At 41.0% G+C, this 18,862-nt stretch overlaps 1 protein-coding gene across 8 annotated transcripts in view; it reads right to left on the minus strand.

The window, feature by feature from the left end:
• Positions 1-15,697, minus strand: part of LOC118234108 (protein spire homolog 1-like) — a 55,699-nt gene extending 40,002 nt beyond the window's left edge. For 4 of the 8 annotated variants that reach the window (XM_035430471.1, XM_035430462.1, XM_035430452.1 and 1 more), the window contains exons 1-2: positions 15,072-15,696; positions 8,018-8,049 (exon numbers count right to left, since the gene is read on the minus strand). In XM_035430471.1, coding sequence (XP_035286362.1) covers positions 8,018-8,049; positions 15,072-15,393 — 354 coding nt within the window. In that variant the 5' untranslated portion in view covers positions 15,394-15,696. Of the gene's footprint in view, positions 1-8,017; positions 8,050-15,071 lie in introns of all 8 variants that reach the window. The other 4 variants (XM_035430443.1, XM_035430480.1, XM_035430491.1 and 1 more) reach the window with 4 other exon arrangements.
• Between the last annotated feature and the right edge of the window lie 3,165 nt (positions 15,698-18,862).

Consider the following 18,862-nt stretch of genomic DNA (forward strand, 5'->3'; position numbering starts at 1 on the left):
GCAGAACTGCCACATATCCCTTGCTTTCAAAAACGACCGAGTGGACAGGGCTGTGAGGAACTGCACCGTCCCCTGATCTGGAGTAGGCCTACACCACACTTAATAAAACCACTGAAATAAGCTCAATCGTCCCCTGACCTGGAGTACACCACACTTTGCAAATAAAACCACTGAAATAAGCTCAATTCCGTCATCGACATCAACTTGTATTTTACTGGAAGTCACGTTTTTCAAGTAAAAACTGAGCCAAAATAGGCCAGGAGTAGCTGACAATACATTTTTTACAAATGAGTGCAGCAACCTGAGTAAACATTAATTAAATAACATTATAAAGGGATGAAAAGAGGTATAATGGAAATAGTAGAAATCAAATCAATTAAAACATACAGGCTTCAAGAAGCATACTTGATTGTTTAAATGTCTGTACTATGCTAATACTATTCTAATATTCAGACAATCTAGCCTACATTTTTCCTATGGAGTATCCTGCACTCTGTTTATGTCAATGCATGTAATGTCAATGAAGAATAACAATAGATGTTATGTAAAAGGTAAACTCTGATATAGGTGCTGGCAGAGCAAATAAAAAGCCTTGAAGCTGCTGCATCACAACACCCTGCCAGAAGCTCAGTGACTGAAGTCAGTGTGGACAATCTTCCCTCCGGTATCCATAGCAATTCATTACATTACATTGTATTACAATACAGAAGCTCTCATCCAGAGCAATGTATGGTATTGGAGAACATCAGTGTTACTCTCAGGAATACAAAAACGCAGTATCCCCAAGAAGGCACAAAGACCCATTAATAATCAAGTGTCATATTGACCTAAAAATAACTATTTGTATTGCAAGAAAAGACTGTACTAGTCAGATAAACTAACTTTACCCTCAGCTCTGTAGACTCTTCCACAGAACAGTGACAAAAAGCCGCCGCCCACCCTCCCACCCCCCCATCACCATGGCATTAAACGAGAATTCCAAGGTCGATACCCATGATTCTAAACATTTCAAGTATGAGCATCTCAAAGACGCCACTTTTCTCTGAAATTTTTTAAAAATGTGGTTATCCTACGTCTTAAATGGTATTTTATTTAGTATATACACTGGCATATTCCTCCCCAACACAGTTGCAGAGTACAGGAAGCTAATGGTTACATCCTTACCATCCCTGATAAGATCAAACCCGCTCGTTTGATAACAAAATGTTCTAAATGAGATAACTGTAATTCCAGAAGCCAGACTAACATTTAGAATGAGGAGGAACCCTAATCTCTTAATGCAAGAATATGCAGATATAACATACTAGTCCATAACATTTGCTAATCCAAGCCTCATTCAATTTCACCATGTTCCTACATAACAAATACTATTTTGCAACTATATTTTCGTACCTTGTGGATGATGATATGCAGTCCTGGGCCAAGTAATGTCACAACTCTTATTTATCAACATAGACATGCAACACAAAATAAGGACCATGATACCAATGGTGATGAGCCTGAGAATGAGGTTCAATTTTGAGTTTCTCTCACAGTTCAGTCGTGCCTCCCATTGTGACATGCACCTACAGCGATTGGACTAAAGCACCTCCTAGCAAGAAGAGAATGCTCTGGAGGGGAATGTGTTGAGAGATTTATGGTACTGCCAGAGGTGGAAAGTCCCAGCGTCAGAAAGTAAAAGTCCTGCCATGTGTTTCTTCCACCCATGAACTCAGCCAGCTGATTTCACTAATTATTTATATCCCCTGGCTGGAGAATTGTTCTAATTGGTAAATGCAGGTGATTGGAACAAAATACTGGGGAGGACTTTTACTTTCTGAACCTGGATTTTCCACCTCTGGGTACTACCCATGTTCTTTGAAAGCAGATTCAATCACAACAGATAACTTCATAGGGGGCTTCACGGAAACAAAAGGAGCTCTGTCTCAGGCCAGTGCCTTTAAGTCTTTTGAAGTTTTGCTGAGAGAGACCTAAAATGTAATCGTTTTACAAGGCTGACTTCATCCTAGAATAACAATCTTCAGCCACCCCCCTCCCCCTCCCAAGTTGAAAGGCCTCTTACTAAAATAGTCTAATGAATATGCAAACATGCATTTTTTTCTTCATTTAAGTGAGATCAAACTGCAATCGCTTAAAAAATAACTACACAAACAATGTGAAGAAAAAGTACCATGCTTGAGTTTACTTTAAAGTCAAAGTTAAGGACAAATAACTGTTGATTGAATACAGGCCATTATAAAGAATCTGATTAGCTCCATCTCTTATTCATTAATTATCTTATTACTTTAGATATAAAGCTTATGATCACCTGTTTTCTTCCTGGCTGTACAGCAGAAGGAAACAGAACCCAACTATTAAGTTTACAAGCTGCTAATCTGATCAGGAGTTCAACAGCTTCTCAGCATGTTAAATAATAGGCTGTATAAGTGAGTAATGAACTTGACACACCAGAGGAAAAAACAAATCAAAATCCTGAAAAATGTGGCTGCTCTCTGATGGAGGCAGGGAGGGTGAGATAAAAAGAGCAGTGGAGGAGAGACCAACTCTCTCCATGACCTCAGGGTCGTGTGACTCTGTGCTTTCTGTCCGCTTCAGTGTGTAGACAGGCAGTTCTCTGATCCTCCCAGCTACATACTTGCACACACACATACACACAGACACACACACACACACACACACACATACACATGCACACACAAAGCATTCATCCCAAAATAATAATTGCCACACCAAAACTAGCCCTGGCCACAAATCCTTGCTGGTACTGAATTAGTCCTGACAAGTGACCAATTTGACTACAAGCACACAGACTATTACTGGTAGGGGGTTTCTGGGTTTCATCCACCGTTTCAGTTTTGAGCTTTTATCTAATTTTCTCAGGTAGGCCTATACCCTACCCTGGATCAGGGCAGCAGGGTCCGAGGACAAATTTCCCTAACTCCACCCCTGCATGCCGTGAGACATGTATGAATGAGGTGGGGAATATCAGAGAACAAACACTTCTTTATGTTTGCCACTGTTACGAATGTGCCATGAGAAACAGCAGGCATGCGATGGAGTGCCATCGGCATGAGATGGGAAATCTCAGAATTTACGCAACCGCAGAGCGAGCCCCACGGTCCTGGAACACGAGGCGACTCCGCGACCTTCACGCAAACAAGCGTCTGCTGTTACAAATTCAGAAAGCCAGAATAACATCCCAAAACACTTAGCCACCGAGAAGGCCGCCACTGAGGAGCTCCAACAGCGAGGAACAAGAATCCCCTTTCTTTAACACAAACGGCTCATAATGTTGAGTGCACATTAGGCCCTCGCATGCATGTATGAAAAAGCTAGTTGTTGATGCTACGCTAGCAATAGCACGGTCATATAAACATACAAAATGCTAACATATGTTCAGTGTTATGCCTAGGCTTAATTCAATCAGAGATACAATTGTTTACTATTATGTGCTATTTCCACAACAGAAGAGACAAAATAAGCACTGTCTGTCCCCTTCTATCTACACGACAATTACTGTGCCTCACCGAAGGCATTTACGGAAACAGGGGCTCTCTCTAAAGCGAGCGAGCATACAGTGTCAGATTTGCTGGGTCTGCTTACCTGGTTACACCTTACACAGAACAGAACACCATGCAAATGAGGGGAAAGGACCTGCTCCAGCCATTGATATGTACAATATACGCACAGTATATGATTACACAAAGTCAGACTATCCTTTAAAAACACCAATGTGGACTCAACACTCAACAATTCTGATTCAAAGTTCACAGTCTCAATTTACAATTATCCAATGAACACAGAACTCCCTGTGATGACCTGGTCATCATCGCTCCTCCCCCTGCCCTCAACTCTTCTACCTACTGGCTCCCCAATGGCAGAACAACTTGTCCACCAAAGTCAGGACAGCGGAGTCCTTCTCTACCTTCCGGTGTAAACTGAAGACCCATCTGTTGAGGAAATCCCTCTTCTCATCCCAACCCTGAATCCCATTCCCCTCTCCCACTTCTTCTCCTATCTATCCTATATTTCCCTATTAAAAAACCTCTCTACTTTCCCTTCCATATGTTAATTCTAGGGACAATGGATTACCTATTGCCAGTGTATTATAGCTTGACCATTACACCCTCATGAACTGCTACTTGGAATGTTGGTGATTTACACATGTAGACCTTTTCTTTGTGCACTAATTGTAAGTCCCTCCTGATAAGAGCTGCAGCAAAATGCCTAAAATGTAGGTGTACATGTAAAATCTGTTGCCTTTTGTTTGAATATACATTGTTTCTTTCCCCTAGGACTTTTACCAAAGGCATAAATTAAGATGGCACTGCTAGATAATGTCATACTAATTCCACAAGCTAATTCATTTCCCTCTGTGTGTCTGTGTGTGTGTGTGTGTGTGTGTGTGTGCGTGAGTGTGGGTGTGTGAGGTAAAGTTTCAAGAGGTAAAGGTTCACTAATTATTCAGTTCAGGGCAGGATAAATTGTACTTGCAAAGGTTTCTACTTATAATGTTAATAAGTTTTAATAAGTTTTTTAAATAAGTTTTGTTCATGCTGAGGCATATTCTCAACACCTAACAAATGACAAAAATGCCCTCTCAGTTGCCTGATGTCAACATCATTCACACAAGTCATGGAAATTCAAAGTTCTTTTCTCTACTGTTAACAAATTGTTGCAGCCAGCTGACAAATTCCCACTCAGCATTTCCACTGATCTTTGCAATATATTCCTTAGCTTCTTTCACACTAAAGTTGATGCAATCCACCAACAGCTGCTCCTTACTAGTACTGAACATGATGTCCTCTCTCCCGCTTTGGAGCTAGCTCAGACAGGTTCTCTCTCTCAGTTCCTCCCTATCAATGATTCCACGCTCTCTGAAGTCACCTCAAAATCCAGGTCGTCCACGTCAGCTAGACCCAATCCCCAACCAACTAGTCAAATCTTGCCTCCCTCCCCACATCCAAATCTTGCACTCCCACCCCACATCCATATTGATGAGATACTCTCCATTTTAAACTCACCTCTTCACACTAGCTTCACATTAACATGACATAGCTATTCTCTCCCCCCATGGCATTCGTAGGTAATTAGTCCGTAATTTTTTTATTTTATTTTTTGAAACACCATGTCCTGTATGCGTAGTGTCTTGTCATTTTTCTAACCATTTTAATACCATGTAAAGTGACCTTGAGCGCTCAGAAAGGCACCTGATAAATAAAATGTATTAGTATTATATTATTAATAAGTACAGTACATATAAGCAAACAAACCAAATCACACAAAAATAAAAACCAGAGGTAAATCAATTATAGACAATTGTTCCACTTGCAGTGTTTGGGTGGGGGGGGCGGGGCAGCATTCTGCATTGGACTGAATTATGCCAGAAGGATAATTTAGAGCATTTAGTGTCACTGCAGTAGGGGTTTAATTGCGTCAGGGTAACAGGAGGGAACAAATCAAGATTGATGCGACTGAACAGCAAGAGTAATATAATAAAGACAGCAAAGCTTTTCTGCATGTTTAGTGAGTATGGGTGGGAGGGAGGGAGTGTGTGTGAGTGTGTGTGTGCGTGAGAGAGAGTGAGTGTGAGTGAGAGAGGGAGAGAGAGAGAGAGAGAGAGCATCGAGTAGCAAAAGAGAAAGATTTTTCACAGAGAGGGATCACATGAGCTAGCAGATTAAAAGCAGCAAGCACGATTAAGACTAAACAAAGTTAACGGCCTGCACAGAACAGTCTGTTACCATGGACGGCACATACACCGAAGCTAACAAGGATTCTCTCTTGATAATACAGTGCCAGTGCATATAGTCTGCAAGAAACAGGAATGGTTAATGGTCATAATGATGGTTGACTGGTGATTGGGGTGATTGGGGAAAACCTAAACTTAATCTGAATGGCTGGTCAAACTTGGAACCCCCCCTTCCCCCCCCCCCCCCCATCAAAGGGCACATGTTTCGCCACTTGTGTTCCTACTGCTGCTCCTGCCACCTATTTCAACTGAGGTGCAAAGAAACATACTAAACGAGCCCTCAAGGCCTTTCACACCTACATAATGGTAAAGCTCCAGCAATTAGACTGCATGAGCTGTTTTTCACATAGCCATGGGAGAGGTACATCCGTGTGCTACAGGCCAGCAACCAACTGAACAGGTTCAAAATCAAACAATCAGCAAGCATAGGGTAGATCCCAATTAAGCTGCAGAGCTTCAATATCAGTATATAGTGTCTCACTCAAACTCCAAAACCCATAACAAATCTGGTTGGGCCATTGCCAACATGAAAAAGACAGAAGTGACAGAAGCCATTCCATTCAGAAGCTATTACGATAATTAAACAGATATTAAGCCTAATGGCATGAAGCATTCTCAGTAAATAAACTCTTCCAACATCTCCCAGTTGTTTTCTTTGGGTTGGGTCTTTGTGTAAGTGTTCAGTCTAGCCAATTATATCTTCACATTCCCTTTCCAAGAATAGACTGGGAAATCCTGGTTTTACAAGTTAAATACTGTTTTTTTAAGTTGATGTGAGATATCCATCAAACCTAGCTTCACAACACAAACAGACAGACTATACTGGGAATAACTATGAAGATGCCTTAAACAGGACCATCAAAGTAAAATTTCTGGCGTGCTAATTTTGGCTTTAAAGGCCACCCAGGTCAACTTCAAACAGGAAATCCTGCAGAGAGCCATTTTCATGTCTGCGGAGTACTCAGAATTCACTGAAGAATTCATCCATCCATCCATTATCTATATCCGCTTATCCTGGGCAGGGTAGCGGGGGGTGCTGGAGACTATCCCAGGGTGCATTGGACGAGAGGCACCAATACACCCTGGACAGGGTACACACACCATTCACACATGGTACATATTATTACACATACATATTACTGTATGTTTTGATTTCCCTTATAGTAGAAGATACTTACATACGTTTAGTTTCTGACAACCTGCGTGTTTTATCATCGATGATATACAGGCATTTGCAAGTTTCTGTTTAAAGCAAGAGTATCCACTTCAAATAACTCCAAAGAAGGTTTCACAGTGGTGTTATGCCTCCAGAGGCGGTATGTACGATTAGTTTTTTAAATAATGCTTCATCTTATTTTCAGTGTGTCCTATATCACGTGCATGATATAGTATGTACCAGCATGATCTAAAAATTGATATTTATATTTAGAATTGTGAATAAACACTATAAAATAATATGTACCAGCATGATCTAAAAATTGATATTTATATTTAGAATTGTGAATAAACACTATAAAATAATATGTTCTTACATACAGCCTTTGGAAATTGGTTATACAAGCTGCTTTTGAGGTACATGAAGTGTACACACAAAATAGCTGGGACCAACATACTCTAAAATTAAAATAACATCAAAAGGCTTCAGAAAATGAACTTTAAATTTGCAATATGAAACTGCAAATGTAAAATTAAAAGCTGGGTATTTTGTAGTTTTTATTTCTTGGGGGTGCTTATCCACAGATTTAAACAAGTCCTGTATACCCTAAGGGTCAAGCAACAATAGTGTAAGGCTTGTATCCCTGTGTCAGCTTGGAGCGTCACTGGTTGCCATGCCAACATGGTGCGAAAGGTTGCTAATGGTTTCTGGGGATGAAGGACAATCACAGCCAGCAGTCCTGTCTGGAACCTGTCATCAGGCAGCATTAGAACACTCAAACGCCCAGGCAAATATTTCTGCTTCTGGCATGGCTCACAGCAAATCCAGACTCAGCAATAATAAAAAAAGTTCTCCAGTATATCCATCACTCCTCGCGATGAAGCTGTAATTACCATACAGTTCTGTCATCCTCATGAAAAGAGAAAGCAAGAGCCACATTCAGGTGGACGTGAAAATTGCCACACTGTCATTCACAAAAATAATTTTTAAGCCGGTGGCAGTGCATAAACACATCGTTTTCTATTGTTATTTATTCATACAACCAATACTTTGTCATTAAGACAACAGTATTCCTAAACAACTTCAAAAAAGAGCATTACATCACTCACCTCTGATGATGTACACGGGGAACCATATTTATCTGTTGGGACAAAATAAGAATGCAATTAGGACGTTTTAACAAAATGTACACATATAGGCCTACATGAAGCCACCAGTTAAATAAGCCATCTAGCCTTACTTGGTGCTATAATTTGGCAGGTCTATTCAATCATTATTCTGCACGCCTGCGGCATACATTGGCTGTTGGCACTTCCGTCATAAATTATATGATAAGCAGGCACTAACCAAACCTAATTTGTTCTAGTTTAAATTAACTGGGCCTCCTTCCTCAGTTTCAGATTTATCAGTGGGATAGAGGGGGCTTGGACTGCAGCTCCATCGGCTCTGCAGACTGCGGAATACAGTAAGGTCCTGCATTACCACCTGCCTCATAAACAACCTACCAAATTATTCTATGCACTCATTTAAATGCAAATTCAAATTGAGATTGGCAGCCTGCCCAACTATTACACTAGTTCAGTACATAAACAACATATCCATGCTTATGCTCTTGGTGCAAAAAAGCACGTAAATGCAGTCAAGCAGTAGTTAAATAGAGCAATGAGGTGAGAGTTTGGCAATGAATAAGACAATTTCATTGGGCACACAAGAAGTAGGCCTATCTTAAGATAATATTTTCTACTTCAGAGGGAAAAAAAGATTAAGTATCATTACAAGACTAAAACAAGACTTGTAAGACAAACTTTTTTTTTTGCAGTGTAAGCTCCCATGTTTATTTAAATTTTGACTACTATATATCCACTCTTTCATGTATCCACATCCCCTCTTGTCCCACTGAGGTTGGTTATGCAGGAATTTACTGTATTGGTTAAGCCTAAATATTGTCCATTCCAGCGCAAAAACCGTCTGAGACCTCCAGTATTAGCATTATTACATCCCAGAATTCCTTCCTTCATCCAAAGTAGGACAGGTTTCAGTGAGAAGAAAAGAGAACAAGGGCGGATCAAACAAATCTGACATTTTTAAGTCACAGTTCATAAAGGCCACTCCTTGATCGGTACGAACGCAGCCAGGCTTACTATCAGTGTGTCAGGCCTGGCACACAAAAAAAAATAACAAGAAAATGAAATGGGGACACAGGCAAAATAACCCTCCCAGCAAATAAAGGTGCTCCCTGAATAACCACCTCAGTTATGTGCATGGATGCCACCAGATGAATGCAAGGATGACCTAACTGTGCAGTCCTGACACACGGTCACGATTAGCAGGGAGGCGCCCGCACGAGGGAAAAAACGGTGAGAACGGGCATTTACCGCCTGGCATTCCGGCACAGACCCTGCCTGTGGTGTCTCCGGTTGTCATAGACACACTTTGCAAACTCAACTGGCACTAAAGCAGAGAGTCTCAGGATCACAATGCAACACAAAGCATCGCGGCTCTCATTAATAGGTTTTATCAAAAAAATTCAATTAAAAGAAGAGTCACTGACAGATTAATTATCTCTATGAAACAACTCCATGGAATCACTTTAAGAGCTGGGTCACTATTAAATAGGCTATTTCAATCTCCGGTAGTAAATTTAAAAAAGTAAATTACACTTAAAATACTGCTACACTTCCGTTAACATAGGACATTTTGGACATTGATGAAAATGCAAGAGACTTTTCTCAAAGCCACGTCATCACAGCCTAATGGCCACTTCATAACCTTTCATCAAATGACAGAACGGCAGAGAGCACGATACGTCTCCCCACACACACGCTCCGTTGTACTGAGACACCGTCAACACATAACAATGCGTTCAAATGATACCCTCATGACTGCCCTAGTGACTCATGAGCAAAAACACAGCGCTGCTCCACCGCAGCCAAGTTCACGTTCAGTTGCATTTTAGCCTACATTTCTCAAACTGGCCAAACTTTTCCCCAACAGGATTTAGAGAAATCCTGAAATAGCATTTGGTTCAGTTGTGGCTCAGCAGTCATTTCCACCGCCACCCATAACAAAAATAATATCACTGCCAAAGTGATGTTTTCTGTCTTTAGAGCTGGCCAGCAAAGGGTTGCCTTCATGTTCACCAGAGGAGCGGGTTACACCGTCACAACATTACAAACACACACCTTCAGCTTCGTCTCCAATAACGAGATCCCACAAACTTCTTATTCGGCCATTAGACATTATATCTACTAGCAACAAGTCTTCACTGCATTCATCATATAGCCTAACTAATAACAGCAGAGCTTTGACACTCCTGTGTAATCTTGGTTGCATTCAAAGAAAAAGAAAAACAATATAGGCTAGTACATAGCCAGCACATTGTTGGTTCTATTTGGAGAACAGATTTCTGAAAAAAACCTGGAAAGCTTCCTGAATCACTATCAATAGTGCAAATCAGAGCATCCTTCTTGAGTACAAACCTGGTTTTCTAAAGGCATTTATTTTCAGGCGGAGAATCAGGCTAACTGCTTCCCCCTGTGCCACTGACTACACAGTTTTCAATTTTCTATGCATGAGATTGCTCCGTTTAGCTCTGCAGTACAATTTTTCACCAGCAATGTCTGACTCCCCATCAGAACAACTACACTTCCGTTTTCCTTATTTTCGTAAGAGCAAATGTAAGGGCTCGAGGGTGCTCTCAGAAGGTAGGAGAAATAGAACTCAGATATATCCAAATACAGGGCTCAGAACTACAGTCTTTTTTTTTTTTTTTTAACTCTTGCCTCCTCTGCAGTCTCATCGCTCATCTCATCAGTCTACAGAGTACCGACATCTGAAGCATTTGCAGCTCCAAAGAGCCACCAATGCAGCAAGGACAATCCACCTTGACCGGTCTGTCCGGCCTGGAAATAGGCCGGAATCAATGAGGAATCCATTTTTTTAGGTGTCTGACGTTGCCAATGAATTTTAAATGGCAGCGGAGAAGCCAGGTGGCACTGCATACCTGGATCCTGGCCACTGTCAGTAGGGAGGTGCAATAGCCTATATCTTGTAGAGCTCTCTGAATAGCTTACAGTAGTGAGTCAAGGCACTCGTCACTAGTGCAGGCTGGGACAGGTTCAAGATTCATGTCATTAGCAGATATTGAATGGGATTTAAGGACCTTCATCTTCAGAGGTAGAGAAAATTTAAGTCAGCCTTAATGCCTGGCTTATTGCTGGCATTTATCAGCAAGATCAGGGTTATACCTCCACCCCCCTTGCCCATAGAGTGTCAGTGACCCTGTCATCGCAGATCCAGCTAATAGAAAACAGTAGGTTGGGAACTCTGATGTCATATCCCAAGTTTCCAGAGTGGTGAAAACTTGGCAGTTGCCCTGAGTTTAATTGAGCTTGCTCTTTTAAATGCCCACCTAGGGACTGTCAGATATGTCTGGATTTATTGCAACCTCAATAAATCAGTTCCTGGGAAAGAAAGCTAAAAAATGAACACATTTTGAATAGGGATATCTAATTGTCCATCTATTTTATAATTCATTACTTTTTCCTGTTACGTTTCCCCATATTTGGAAAGATGAACCCGCAAACTGAGATTCCATCCCATCACTGAAGCATCCACATCAACATCCTCAGGAAGACGAGAACTAGACAACGTCCTCTCAGAAACTGCCAAAGTCAGCCAGATGCTTCCATGTACTCCGCTGACCCACTTGAGAAAGTGTCATCAAGTAGGCCTATGGGTTTTCTAACTCAGTCCAGGGGGGCCCTGTGTAAGCTGGTTTTCTTTCAATCACATCTGCAACCCTTGCATTGGAACAAGCAGTTAAGTGTTCTCAACTCGACACTTTTAATGTCTGTGGAGCGATGATTTGCCGACTATTAAGGCAACTATGTCAGCCATGAAGAATAATATCTCTGATTCACATCCAAGGCAAACTACAGTGGTTGGACAAAATAATGGAAGCACCGAACAATAAATGAATATCAAGTAAATAACAAGGAGACTGGGAACACTGGAGCATCCTTCAAGAAGGAATGCCTCCAGATCTTTGAGGGTCGAAAAATGTACTTGCACAATCTGCCCTTCCAACTTCCCATAAAGAGTCAATTCAGGTTTAGATCTAGTGATTGTTGAAGCAATGGAAGGCATTCAGTGCTCATCCAACCACTCTCGTTTTTGTTTACCCGTGATTTGGAGTGTTATCATCTTGGAATATGAGGACATAATGAAGGAACAGTGTTTGCACCTGGTCTTGTAAAATGTCTTCATATCCCTTGGCTATCATACCATGTAGAACAATGGTCAGACCCAATGACACACATGAGATTCTATTACCGACCCACCGCCATGTTTAACAGTTGGAAACAGACATTGTGGGTTGAAAGGCTCTGTTGCCTTTCTCCAAACATAAACCCATCCAGGTGTGGCAAAAAGAGTACCACTCATCAGACCATATTACTTTTTTCATTGCTAAGGGGTCCAGGTTTTGTCCTCCTTACACCAGGTTATGTGTCTCTGTGCATTAGCCTTGGATGCAAGTGGTTTCCAAATGGCGGTCTGCAATAAGCTTTGTGAAACGCACAACATACAGTTTTTGCCCAGACTAAGTCAAAGAGGTATTGTCATTTTTGAGGCCTTTGGTGTTCAGCAACTATCCTGTTAAGTATTTACATTATTTTGTCCAACCCCTGCATTTTTTTTTTTTTTTTGAAAGACATTATAATTATTCATTGATTTAACTCGCAGACAGACAATTGAAATCAGTGACGTCCTATTTGATGAAAATGTGGACACCTAGTCACTGATGCTAAATCAATGAGCCAAATCAGCATTGCATTAAGATACGTCTAAGGAAGGAATTCAGAACAGAACTTAAACATTGGTTGGAAATAATACTTAACCTTAATTGATTAAGAGCTTGTGCAATACACACGGGTACTCCAGGAAAACCCCTTGATGGAGGACAGTGCAACTCCCAGGAATGTAGAGGTCATACTATTTGACCCAAGGCCAGAAGCTGCAGGTTCAGCAGATTTTCACCAGCACTCTTGACCTCATGCACCAAGAATCTAATTTAAGCTGACAGGTTTATACACAAGCCCTTTGAAATTCAAACCCTGAATCAGGGTCTCCCCTGATCTAACACTGTGCCAGCAGCATGAATAAAATGTATTTCACTGCAGCTTGCAGGATGAGTGTAAATTCAAACAGCAAAGCTGTCTTTGGCACATTAAGATGCAGAAAAAATCATCATTGACATACAAAGAATACAAAGATTGTGCACATCAAAGATCCAACACACAAAAGAAGACCTTTCCCTCTTATCACTGTCCCTATTCATGGCACTGTCTAGGAATGCCGCTGTCACATGACAGACCACAATACAGAACCACATTTTAGCTGAGGTTCTTTTAATGCAAAACTGAAATCGGGTGAGGACAAAGCTCTGCCCAGTGAGAAAGTACACAGAATCTCCCCTTTTTAATGTATGATATGTGTCCGTAGCAGTGCCCTAAGATGGGAGAATATTCTGGATGTGAGGAGAAGGTGCGGTGCCCAGGGGATGGCTGTGCATACAGGTCAATCACCCGGGAGGTTGAAGGGGGTGCTGGGAACCAGGAAGACAGCAGCACAAACCCTCCACTCTCACAGAACCTCAATAATTATTCCGGTCAACATCAGTCACAAGCCAAATCACCACTTTTTCTATGACACAGTAGGCCTCCGTGTAACAATATCAACACTTCAGTATATGCAGCATTACCTAGTAAAACTCCAGCAAACCTCTCAACAAAATGTACCTGAAATTACCCATTTTCATTTACATAAGATGAAGGAAAGGGCTGAAAACCCACATCCACATATACACACATACCACTCTACGGATGAGACATTCTGCCACTTAAATTAAATGTTTTTATCAATGTTCTTCCTTTGAGAATAGTGGGAAATTACTACAAATCATAATAAAGTTTTTTATATTTTATTCAGAATCCCTTTGCAAAAATAATAACAGGGCTAATCGTTTTGTATTTTGTTATTTATATATTATACCATATCATTCTATGGACTTGTTATTAGATTTGGAATGAATGATCTTAATGTAATATTTTTTAAAAATATTTTCCTTTAGTGATTATAGGCCTCCTACTCCGGCTTTATTATATTAGAAAATTCTAGAATTTTCAGAACAAATCACTGGCAAATTAATGTTACCAGTGCAGTTAAATTGTTATATACTCATAAGAATTGGGTACACCAGTGTGTCCTTAGATGGAAAGAGACGACTGCATTATTGCCTGTTTAAAGGAGTACCATTGGTTGGTCATTATTGAACCGCCGTCCTTTTGTTCTGGCGGCAAAGGTGCTCCCACCGGCTGAATCACATGGTCTCATTGTTTACAGCGACAAGCCCATGGCGTAGCTGTCAAGTTAAATTTCCAGGAATCACAGACATGCCAGTGCTTCTTTTTTACAACGTATTTTGAAGTCAGTAGCCACTATACAAACCAATAGGTCTATTTGAAGAATCAAACACCATCAGCATTATTTTTATTTCGGCTAATAGGAGACAAAGCCCTGTCTTGGCAGAGCAATTGCCGTTTTTTTTTTTTTAATTGCTGCTATTATTTAGAGCCTTCGCACTAGTATCATTTAAATACAAGATGTGGGTTAATCTAAACCGTGTTGCATAATAGTACGTTTTTATTTCTGATGGTTCAGCCCAGATAGATGTATCTTTAAATGGCTGCACCGCCACTTCTGTCATTAAAAACACATTTTCTGCAATATGTAAACCGCAAATATGGCCACTGGTGATACGACAGTCGGCTATATGATGTTCGGATAAAACTGAAATTGCACAAAATCAATAAAATACGAAAATTGTTGAATAATTCGCATCCATTCGGCTATTAACCTACGGTGCGACGTGGCACTGGATCCTGTTCATGAAGCTAGCTGTTGGTATACGATGTCTACACCCTGTATAATTGTGGGGGGGGAAACTGCACGATTTGTTTGAACAATTTATTTCGTTTGTTTCAACATATAGCCTACTTTAGCGTTGTCAGTGTTTACTATCACACACACTGCAGGCAGTCGAAGCTACAACACAAGGTAAAATATGTAGCCTATGTGACCATCACAAATGAATGCGTTTACCTGGTCTGCCCTGAAACTGCAACCTGACCATCCCGTCTTTATGAATTTTGACATCCCCGGGTCCCTCAATCCTTCTTGCGTGACCCCCCACCGAAGCGGTGGCAGATTTAGAATTTCTTCTCCGATGTCCCTGCGCCAAAGACCTGCAGCACTGGTAACAAACAGCCCATGCTTGCTCCTCGTTGATCGGCTGGCCGTACAGCATTAAAATCTCATCCAACGACAGTTCATCTTCTTCATCGCCGCAATCCATGTTCACATGGCCGGGATTCAGTTCATCGTCGTGGTCTTGTTGTAGCGCAGGGGCAAGCCGCTTGGCCATCCTCTCATTATCTCCAGCGAGAGAGGGACCGTTGACAGGAAAAATAACTCCGGTTGGCACCGTTAAGCCATTGAGAGCGGTGCAGTAGCGTCCGCAACCAACAGCAACCACATTCAATTACCACCCTCCCCGCCTACCAATGGTTTTATGTGTCTCAATCGCATGACGGATTTGTTTGCGTGGTCCCAGCGCTAGTCCTGTTTTAGAATTCTAGAAACAGACTTGCCTACTCCTCAGAATCCGGTTTAGTCTTTTGAATGATAGGATAAATCCTGACATTTGCATTCACGACTACCAGCCTACACTGTGGACCTGTGATCGCGTCTTTTTTTTTTTTTAAATAGGCTACTTCGACGTGAACAAGGATATTTACTAAATTGATACACCAATCTTGAGTGATCAAATCAGTCCTGATCAAAGGACCCTTGGATTGGATTAGCTACTGTATTTTGGATGGTAGGCCTACTGTATTGCAATTTGATTACACGTGTATATCTGTATCATTGCGCTTGCACTATGCTACAGTGGAAGTTTCAGAACGCCATGTCAATTATAAGCTCAATAAACAGCCAAATTGAACTGAGGTTTCACTTGTACTGAGCCTATTAAATAATCAGATGATTACAATGTGCACAGTACACCACAGTCTACAACCTCATTACAGAGCAGAGAGACTGATTCCATGTCTTCCCAGCAGTAGGCAGAATTTTACCCCTCAATGTTATTTCTTTACGAAATTAATTTGCAGATAGTGTTACAAAGTGCACACTTCCTTTGAGCAATTAGTGTAAATGTTATATTTCTAAGTTTAATCAAACTTAAATGAAAATTAAATTTATAGAACCAAAATCAAATATATTTTCCAATAATTACACAGATGTATTCTCTGACAGAAATTACCAATTGTCACAAATTATTGTGCTAAATTGTTTTATTTAATAATTAATCTAATCTACTCATAAAAGTGATCTCCAGAAACAGATTAACATAACCATCCTGAAACTGACGGAAAAGATGAAAACAAACAAGCACATAAACGCAATGTTATTATTTGTTACTAAAAACCTTTGCCTTTAATATTATTTGATAAACCCAGGCTAAGATTGATTTTATAAACTCATTTAAATGATACTGGCAAGCAGCTGGGAAAAGGCTAAATCAATATTCAATTACATTACACCAGTCTTCGATTCACCAAGGCATATTGCTCCCCCTGCTGGGCAGCATTGCACATTTCGGCATATTTTAATAAAATATGGGTCTGACCTAATGTTAAAAAACGAATCAATGGGGAAGAAAGCATGACTGTAGTCACTGACTGTAATTACTAATAACTGATTGTACCTTGATAAAACAGGGAATTCAACTGTTTCTATTTTTCCCTTCCTTATATGTTGCTAGGGCCTTGCTCAGCCAGCAAATGTTTACGCTTGTCAACATTCAGAGCAGCAACCTTGACTCTCTGGAAAAGATCTCAGAAATTTCAGAGGTAACCACATTTCTGCAAGCCTGGCCCCATACAGGAGCACTATCCTCTTTTGATGTATCGACTCTCTAGCTCCCCGCACATCTTGATCAAAGGGACTGGCCAAAGCTGAAAGGAAGCAGCTGTACTAGTACAGGGGATCTCTCTGCTATAGAGGGTGGGATGGAGGGAAGTCTGTGAGCAGGGACGATAAACTATCTAGTGCTCCAATACAGGAGGCTACAGTAAATCTAGCCTTCAGCATTATTAGATTACAAACATCCTGCACTAGAGGAGAAAGGCAAATCTCAGATCTACTTGAAGAGCGCAGTGGTTCTGCACAGCTATTAGTCTGAGCCCGTTAAAAATATTGCAGAGTACAGGCCTTTGTACTTTTCTCTTGCATCTTGCCAGGGGGTTCCTTTCTGCAAAGCGACAGACCTTGTTGAATTTGTTTTCAAATGGCCTTATGGGAGTGTTTCTCAGAATCATCAAGTCAGTAATGTTCATGTGATAAGGTTATTTCTGAAGCAGGCAAAAGAGCCTCTTCTAGTGTTGAGTAGAAGACAGTACATTCGTTTTGGCACTCAAGAGACACTCACTGGACGTGTAGGCCATGAACATCAACCACTGGAAGTGCTCAACAGACCAAGGAGACACCTGCACATTTAACTAAAACAATTGCCGAGGCAAGTGTGCGTGTGAGAAAACATTCAGATTTTCCCAATTTTCTGCCTTGCGACTCTGACAAGCATATAAATAACTCTTCACACACACAGAAATCCCTGCTGTTTCTTTGTCTTAACAAGTCTGATCATTAATCTGCTGCCTGGTGTGAGGTTTTCTAAACAACTTAGCAGCAGATGGAATGGCATCCTGCCCAACATTTTCTCATCTTTGTTCCTCGATGTGAGAGTGTGAGTCATGTGATTAGGCAGGAAGGAATCATCCAGAATCCTACACGGGTTGATTCTCTAAAAGTGAACCCAAAGCCTGCCCCAATACCTGTCATGATATAGGCCTTTTACACAATATTCCCACCTCTATTAATTTTTTTTCTGAGTCTATATTCAGTGAATGGGGAATGGCATGCCATGGAAGATCCGTTTTTTAACATAGACTGAGCAAGAGGTTTCCACAACAAATAAGGCAATTCCTCATCATAAATTCCTCACTGTAAAACCCATTAAATGAACCCCATTAACCGTTCACATTTTTTTCTATGCCTATCATTCATTGAAAACTGTAATGAGGATATAGCATATGGTATAAGGAAATAATAAATCTTTCAATCACAACACTCCACATGGGAGACCCTGACAGGGTCAGATCAGGACAAAGATGCTGTAACTAAGCAACATCAAGGAGGGGCATAATAAAATATCATGCTATGCTATTACAATAAAAGTGACAGCATTTAACATGACATTAAGTTGTAAAATAAATCACCTGTATGCTTGTGGTACCAAACCTCCCTCCACCCCGCTCCCCCCATCCCCCATCCACACACATATAGACTTTGGGACAGTTTTTACATAATTCAAAACAGAATGCCATTCCTGTCGACTCCTCAACCGAAACATGAGTTTCAATCATGTTTTTCTCCCCCCCACTGGTTGTATATTATAGGGTTATCTGTGGCAATGGGGATTCTAGAATCATCCTGGATCAAAGAGCTGCTTTCTCAGCACCACTACACCAGGGAACAGGAACCAAACAGGGGGGAAAAATCCATTACTATTAATTTAATGCAATTAGCAGACTCCTGAGTGGTTCAGCTAGCTAAAGCTCTCACCACAAGCACAGGTAGTGTCCTATCTTGCTTCCGTCTCCTGTTTTAACGCCCTGCTGATTTTCATTACAGTGACAAACAAGCTTACCAAGGGGATTGATAAATTATGTCTTCTCTATTGTCTGGGAGCCTGCAGACGCAGGACATAGTTGACCTGGTCCCATAAATGGGCAGGTGGATTTAAGTTGGCCAGGGTCCCCCGTGTCAGGTCT

The sequence above is a fragment of the Anguilla anguilla genome, chromosome 1, assembly GCF_013347855.1.
Source record: "Anguilla anguilla isolate fAngAng1 chromosome 1, fAngAng1.pri, whole genome shotgun sequence".
Classification (NCBI taxonomy): Eukaryota; Metazoa; Chordata; class Actinopteri; order Anguilliformes; family Anguillidae; genus Anguilla; species Anguilla anguilla.